This window comes from Gossypium raimondii, chromosome 11, assembly GCF_025698545.1.
Source record: "Gossypium raimondii isolate GPD5lz chromosome 11, ASM2569854v1, whole genome shotgun sequence".
Taxonomy (NCBI): Eukaryota; Viridiplantae; Streptophyta; class Magnoliopsida; order Malvales; family Malvaceae; genus Gossypium; species Gossypium raimondii.
Genome location: NC_068575.1, coordinates 53,530,598 through 53,538,435, shown reverse-complemented (window position 1 = coordinate 53,538,435; position 7,838 = coordinate 53,530,598). Strand labels below are relative to the sequence as shown.

At 35.7% G+C, this 7,838-nt stretch overlaps 2 protein-coding genes across 8 annotated transcripts; one reads left to right on the top strand and one right to left on the bottom strand.

The window, feature by feature from the left end:
• Positions 1-231: 231 nt before the first annotated feature.
• LOC105802946 (ATP-dependent Clp protease proteolytic subunit 5, chloroplastic) lies at positions 232-3,797 on the top strand. 2 transcript variants are annotated; one of them, XM_012634861.2, is made up of 9 exons: positions 232-582; positions 865-984; positions 1,093-1,207; positions 1,301-1,393; positions 1,509-1,554; positions 1,652-1,724; positions 2,962-2,996; positions 3,101-3,189; positions 3,338-3,485. In XM_012634861.2, exons 1-9 carry the CDS (start codon positions 455-457, stop codon positions 3,377-3,379), a joined length of 741 nt encoding a protein of 246 aa, XP_012490315.1. In that variant the 5' UTR covers positions 232-454; the 3' UTR covers positions 3,380-3,485. The 2 variants fall into 2 exon arrangements, with proteins under 2 accessions (XP_012490315.1, XP_012490314.1); XM_012634860.2 differs by having other exon boundaries at positions 234-582; positions 3,401-3,797.
• A 1,967-nt stretch (positions 3,798-5,764) lies between these two features.
• LOC105802947 (WRKY transcription factor 22) lies at positions 5,765-7,368 on the bottom strand. 6 transcript variants are annotated; one of them, XM_012634863.2, is made up of 4 exons: positions 7,176-7,368; positions 6,994-7,089; positions 6,729-6,906; positions 5,765-6,463 (listed from the first exon to the last, which is right to left on the bottom strand). In XM_012634863.2, exons 2-4 carry the CDS (start codon positions 7,037-7,039, stop codon positions 5,878-5,880), a joined length of 810 nt encoding a protein of 269 aa, XP_012490317.1. In that variant the 5' UTR covers positions 7,040-7,089; positions 7,176-7,368; the 3' UTR covers positions 5,765-5,877. The 6 variants fall into 6 exon arrangements, with proteins under 6 accessions (XP_012490317.1, XP_012490320.1, XP_012490323.1 ...); XM_012634866.2 differs by having other exon boundaries at positions 6,729-6,869; positions 7,176-7,367; XM_012634869.2 differs by having other exon boundaries at positions 6,729-6,866; positions 7,176-7,363.
• Positions 7,369-7,838: the final 470 nt, after the last annotated feature.

Genomic DNA, 7,838 nt, shown 5'->3' with positions numbered 1-7,838 from the left:
GTTGAGTTTTATTTGGACTATACAAATTCTTAAACAACCGTATTAATTTAATTTTATTTTTGTGATTCCTTAAAAAATTAGTGTTATACTAATTTTATACTTATAATTATACACACATATATTTGTATTTTTCCTTTGATTCTATTTTGTCAAACTTAAAAAATAAAAACTAAATGGGTTGAAATCAGTACCCGTCCGTAATTAAAAATCGGGTCAAACAACAAGATTTGTTGCTGTCACTCGTCTCTGCCCGGGAAAAGATATTGAGGAAGTCGCTGTTCCAAGAAAAAACTAGTTCCTTGGTCTACTACACTTCCACGGAGAGCTACACACTACGCTACCCTTATCGTTCCCTCGCCATTGCCAAAAACCCAGAAGAACAGGCCTCCAAAATTGGCTGAAACAAGTTCTCCCATCTTGGTTGTTCTGACAGACAGGTTAGTTAAAGATAAGAATGGCGCACACGTGCATTTCGACATCGGCATCGTCTCTTCGGTTGACTAGCCTGCCCTTCTCTTCAAAATCAAGCACCAATCTTGACTCTCATAACTTATCTCTTCCTTTCCATCCCCTTCCTCCCAGGTATTTTCGTTTCTTTCTCTTTCTCTTATCCAAACTAGGAAAATGTAATGAAGTTTTAGATTTCAATTAAACGTTTGATTCGAGGTTCTAGAATCAAGGAGGTAGATTTTCTGTTCTTCCAACGTTAATTAAAACCCATGTCTTGAATTAATGTTTGTTTCTTTAGAAAGGGTGCAAGCCGGATTGTAATCCTGATGTGTGTTTTTTTTTCCTTTTTCCTTTTTACCTAATTGGCTAAAGTTTGAAAAGTACTCTTCTTTTTGTTGTTCTTTTTACTTTCAGGAAACTGAAGAAGCTATTTAGTAATCAAAAGAATGCGAGGGGTTCTCAGCCAAAGGCTGTCTACACAGGTGAGTTTTGGGCTCCAGAGAAAAGCTCTCGACATGGAATTTGGTCAATAAGGTACAAAAAGAACTGGAATGAAATTACAACCCTATGTTGTCTAACTTTTTTTTTTCTAATAAAAAAAATGTGATAAAACATCAGAGATGTTATTTTGTAAATATGCAGGGATGATTTGCAAATCCCGTCGTCACCTTATTTCCCTGCATATGCACAAGGGCAGGGGGCCCCTCCAATGGTGCAAGAGCGATTTCAGAGTGTTATTACCCAGCTATTCCAATATGTACAGATTTGTTTTGGTTGTGAATTTGGCTTCACTAGACTTAGTTTTCTCTCTTATTATTTTCTTGTATTGGTTGTTTCTTTGATTGTTAAGAGAATAATTCGCTGTGGTGGAGCTGTTGATGATGATATGGCAAACATTATTGTAGCTCAGCTTCTTTATCTTGATGCTGTTGATCCTGAGAAGGTCTGTTTGGTTCTGTGCTTACCGTCTCTTTGGTTTTCATTAACGAAATAAGGAAGCTTGAATTCCAGTGTGAAAGTTAATACTTGAGATTCTTCTTTTTTTATCTCGTCAACAGGACATTGTCATGTATGTGAATTCCCCTGGAGGGTCAGTTACAGCTGGTAATGTACCTATCAAATGTATTTGTGATCGTATTGGTTTGTTTCAAATAGCAAGCAATAGGCATTTTCTTTACCTGCCTGTTCTGAATTTTCTTAGGTATGGCCATATTTGACACTATGAGGCATATCCGGCCTGATGTCTCGACTGTGTGTGTCGGACTTGCTGCTAGGTATAAATTCTTTGATGCAACTGTTTCTATTTATGATGCAATTATTTTTACATCTCAGTATGGAACATTAGAAAGCAGTAGTTTTGCAACTATAGCTGCTTTTTCTATTATTTATGGACTATTTATTGGTCTTAACTTTGTAACTTAAACCACGTTGTTTGGTTCATTTTGACATTCTATTCTTGCTGAGAATATTTCTTAATGCGTGTAAAATATATTTTTGGCCAAATTGGTTGTAATACTCCAATTTGTTTGAGATAGAAGGGGCATGGTGATAGAGATTGTTTTATTTTTAATGTCTCCCCCACTTGATACCTGAGCTTTGCATTTCAAAGCCACATTTAGTTTACTCACTGCTTTTGGAAAAGGTTATATGCATTTGGTTGGTGTCCCAGGTGCCGGAATGTTATAGAGTAAGGCCTAATTCTGGCATTTATATCTTCATAGTAGCTTGTACGGCTGCATCTTGCCAGATGACTTGCACTCAGTTTCGATTGTACATCATTATGCATGATAACAGATTTTATGAGCACTAGGGGCTGGGTTGGAAACTGATTCTTTGGCACAAGATGGGTAAAGGGAAAAGCAGTAGCAATTGGTATGAGGGTGGTAAGGATGGGTGAAGGATTGGAGGATGGGCCGGTTCTTAACTGTGTGCTCTTTTTGCAGAAAAGAACCCTACCCTGCATGTTGTGGATTGACATTCCTCAAATAAGCTGATACTCAATTCTATGTGAATGAAATGCTTAAAGCATTTTTATTAATATTGAAATGACTTTCCTTTTTGTGATGGAATGCTCTAATTGTAATTATTGGTTACTTGCTGTCAATTTGAGATGGATGATATAAGGCAGTTTCAAGACTTTTATAAATCTCTTAGTTGCTTCTGTTAATCTAAATTCTGGCATAGGCACACAGACAACATTCTGACGAAATAGTCTTATATTTTTTATGTAATCCTTCCTAAATGCTTAGAAGTAAGGATCGGGATGTAGCTTGACTTCTGTTAGTTATATGAGAAAGTAATGTGTTTAGTGCAAGAGCCTAATGATGAATGTTAGAAATCGCAAATCCTTTGATATGAAATATATTTCTAGAGTAAGATGTCTGCGGATGTTCTTGGGAGCAATATTTTCTATGTGCATGTGGATGCAGTTGTTTGCTATGATTAATGAGATGTATTTTGTTGTTTGTTTGTTTTTTTGATAAAAGATGTATTTTGTTCTTAAATGAGCAGCATGGGAGCTTTTCTTCTTAGTGCTGGAACTAAAGGTATCTAACGTTGGTGATTTGTACATTCATAGCTCTGTTGTTTGGTATGGTTCCCTCCAGTCTACAAAGTGTAGTTTACCCTTTGTTTTTCTTGAAACCCCTAGGAAAACGATACAGTTTACCTAATTCGAGGATAATGATACATCAGCCTCTTGGTGGAGCTCAAGGAGGTCAAACTGATATTGATATCCAGGTACGCATTTGTCTTGGCAAACCTCATGTTTTTTATACTTTGTTTTTAAGGGGAGAAAAGAGTAGAAAAGATTAAAACAATGCAGCAGTGGTATGCTGTATGCCTTCATGGCTAGATATCAACAGTTTTGATTTGTTGAACTGTTTAGCATGTAGCTTCAATCTTGTTCAGTTGTTGTACAACACCCTGACTGTTACACACGAGTTGTCAGGCGAATGAAATGCTGCACCATAAGGCAAATTTAAACGGATATCTTGCTTACCACACTGGTCAAAGTTTGGAGAAGATTAACCAGGATACAGACCGTGATTTTTTCATGAGCGCAAAAGAAGCAAAGGAATATGGACTTATTGATGGTGTTATCATGAATCCTTTGAAAGCACTTCAGCCACTAGCTTCTACAGCTGATAGTAATGAATAGCCATTGCGTGTTTGGTATCAATGACATGGCCTTACTCTTTAGAGATAACTGGAAATAATTGTCCACATATCTGAGTGCCTCTTTCAGTGTTGAATAATGATGATATTATGGTAAAGAAATATGAATTTTGATGTTAATTATTATATAAACAATATTAAACAGTTAATATGAAGGGTTTTCTTTTTTTTTTTTTTTTCTTTTTTTGCTGCAAAAAGTACTGAAATTTCTCTACAGCTATAAAGCTCATGCAACATGGTACAGATTGCCACGCAGGCAGTGATGAACCGAAGTTGATGGGCCTTCCTTATACAGCCTTGACATGGCAACCATCCACCCATACTTTAGAGATATTTTTGGGTTCTCCACCATACCGGTGTGACAGGTTCATAGAAACAGTAGGACTGAAAACATCATCCAATAAAATTAACGTAAATGACTAAAATTTACTCAACACTAAAAGGTCTTCAAATTCTGTCACCACCAGGGCTGACGTGATATACTTTTAGTTTGGCATTTTGTACAAGGAATCTGTTAACTACTGACTAACTAAATTATCCGAATCTCTCAGCCCCTGAGGTTAGTAACAAGGATCGGCTTAGTAAAAAAAAATGACGTGGCATTTGGACTTTGTAGACCAATTTATATTCTTTCTTTGTTATTTTACTCGCTTTTTCCAATGGAATCCAACCTACTGATGTTACGAATAAGTGTTAAAAGTACCATGTTTTAATTTTATTTTTAATATGTTTTTGGTTGATTATTCAATGTTAATTGTGAATTTTATAATTCTAATTTTTTAAATTTGTGTTTTAATGCTTAACAGAACATTTGGGAACAAAAGGGACGAAAACCGGAGTGTCAGAGCAAGCTACATGAGTCACACGAACTATTCCACACAGCTGTGTGACCCACACAGGCATGTGATAGGCTGTGTTGATTTCACGAGATTTCATACTGAACAACGAAAATCTCGATTTTTAGGTTTTTTGAGCATTTTAACACGTATATATGAAAAAAACAAGAAGATCAAAGTTAGCCGTAAAAAAAAACTCAAGAAAACAACTCGAAAAACACTATTAAAGCAGACTTTGAAGTAAATTTCCATCAAGATTGAAGATTCTCATTTGATTGCTTAGGAAGTTATCATGATTTTTTTTATTTCTTTCGGTTATACGTGTCTTGGATTTTTTATTTTCAAGTATGAATTAATTTTTTAAATACCTAAAAGAGATTAACCCTATGATGGATTTTGTCGTTTGATTTTTATTTTCGGTTATATGTGTGCTTAATTCTTGATTTGATATTTCTAGATTATTGATTCATTTTTATGTGCTTAAATCGATGGTTAAATAGACCCTGTTCAAGATTAAATCTTGAGTAATTGACTGGAGTTGCATCTAATCCTAGAAATATGACAACATAAATTTACCAAATTAGAGTCAAATTTAATAGGGCTTTAATTAAAAAATTAATTAATCAACCTCGAAAGAGATATTAATATAATTTAGGAATTTTTACGAATCAATATGCTAAGTAAAGAAATTGCGTAATTTAGATGGGTAGTGACAGTTGAAATCTAGGCGGATTCTTTTCTAGTATTTGTTTCTTGGTTATTAATCGATTATTTTCCTATTTTGTTATTTGTGGTGTTCGTTAGTTAATTAATTTAATTAATTTTAATTTTTAATTAATCATTTAAATTATTTGATTAAAAAATAAAAAGACGATAATTATTAATATTTGTAATTTTTATGGGAATAATATTTTTATTCACCATAACTATATTATTAATTAATAAATACATTTAGTTTGATTAAATTTTTAGTTAATTTGACGAGGCATTATAAACCAAAGAAAAACAAAGATAAAAGAGGATCTTAAGCAAAGCATCCTCGCGTGAACCTCGTGCCTTCATTAATTCACACCTACTACCACCCAACAAAAGTAGCCACACCTTCTCTCTCTCTTGGGGCGTGCGTGTGTGGTTGTCTCTATCCATTAGACTTTATGGTTTTCCCTGTTTGCTAAAAAAGATTTGTTTTTTTTTTTTTTATAGCAACCACGGACCTTTTGGTTGCCAAAGTGATCCAACTTTCACTTTTTGTGTGAACCCTCAAACAAGAAAAAAAAAAGCAAAAAAAAAAAGAGAGAAGATAAAAATAGAAGATGCTAAACTAGAACCATTAGTAGTGGAAGGCATAATCACTTCATTATGAACATTTTAACTACTTTTATTTTTTTTTCCTGAGACCCATAAACACTACTGATCAAGAAGGGACAACAGGAATTCCTTCATCCCAAAACTTGCTTCTCATCATCAAACTTGTGAAAGCTGAAGATATGGGTAGTTCTTCAAGCTCATCAAAGAAATCATTTTCTTCTGATTTTGGTATTGAAGATGTTGTTATATGAAGGCAAGACAGTGGCTCTTCATCCAACAGAAACCCCAGTGTGTCATGGGTTTTCTCTAGATTCCCGTTGAAGGGATCTTCAGGGCTAATGATGTTATTCTGGGGAAAACTTAATGGGGATTGTAAATAGTGAAAATGCTGCTCTTCACTTGCATCTTCATCTGTACTGCTCGTTTTGTTTTGCTCCTTTTTTACTTCTTCTGGCTCTTTTTCTGAAACCTCCGGGAGCTGCTTCAGCGTAGTAGTTGGGGGCTTATCATCATCACTATGGGTGGTTTCGGGTTCTTTAGGGGACTGTTTTAGGTCGGCGCAGTGGAGATTAGGACCTGGATGGTTATGACTAGAGGTGTAAGTGATGATAAGCATCGAGGCATCTGTTTTGCATCTTTCCACTTGCTTTTTGGCTGAACAACCTTTTGATGTGCTACACCTGTAATAGCCTCTGCATGATGAAACATGAAACCTTGTGAGATTTCTTAATGGGGAAAGGAGGAATGGGACAAAGTGAAGGGGCGGAAAAAACCCTTATTGGCTAAATTTTAAGGTGTGGGAGGAAAAATGTAGTTCTAACTCAAACTTCAACAAAAACATGCACAGAACTGAAGAAACATGATGTAAGTTTTGGATGTATTGACAAAGTATAAAGTTTATGAGTTCATCTTAAGGACGATATAAAGCAAGAAATCGCGACGCAGAAGAAAGCACACCTGGGATAAGGAGATCCTTTGATAGGTTTCTGCCCATATTTTCTCCAGGACCATAAATCAGAAGGTGGCCCCTCGCTCTTTAGCTTTCCACCATTTTCTTCTACCTTCACTGTAACAACAATCTTCTCAACCACCTTCCTGCTAAATACAACATATCTAAGACTTAGAAATGTTATCCCTGAAATAAACCATTGCTAAAGATGTCAAAACAGCCATGTACTAGCCAAAGACTAGAAAATTTGAGTATATATTAAATACCACTAACCTTCTTTTGGATGCCTGAGTACCAGTTGGGTTGAGTTCGGAATCATCTGAAGCCAATTTTGGAGAGACAGAATCGTCCATCACCACTTCCTGTATCCTGTTGCAATGTTATTACTTACTGCCAAAATGATTAAAAGAGACAAGCGGAGCTGTTTGGAGAGTTAATGAACCTACAGTACTTACTAGTCATGGGAACAGATAAAAATCAAAAGGATTAAAGATCTCCAACCAATTGATTGTGAGAAAGATAAAAGGAGTTAGGCAACAAGACATAAACCCCCGCAACTTGCATCTTCCCTTTCTTGTCACTCATTTAATATTAAAGTTATTTTGCAACAATGCTATGCATAAATCACCAATCACTCGCCCTCCCTCCACATCCACCTTTGCAATAAAATAAAATAAAACCATCCAGACAGCTACAGCATATAAATGTGTTAGATATTTCGTGGGGCGGGGCCCATCCTCCACTCCATCGGCTTGAGCCAAGTTTTGTTCCCACACACAATCAATTTTCCACTTGCAAGCTGACAATCCTCAAATCTTATCTTAAACCAAAAATCCTGAACACGGACACGTTTTATGACTCTCCCCAAACAAAAGCAAACCAGTTTGCTGTTGGATTTGGTGGAAAGAACATGTGTTAGAATTTCGTAAATCTCAGCAGAATCTAACTCTACACATAGAGCTTATGAACATAGCTTCCCGGGAAATGCAACAGGCGCGTATTTCAAAAGGCGGCGGGTATATCCTCTTAACTGATTGATCAATCATTAACGCTGACAAATGAGGTTTAATCTTAAATGTTTGGGATGAAACTTGATAACTCCTTTTGATTTACAAAAA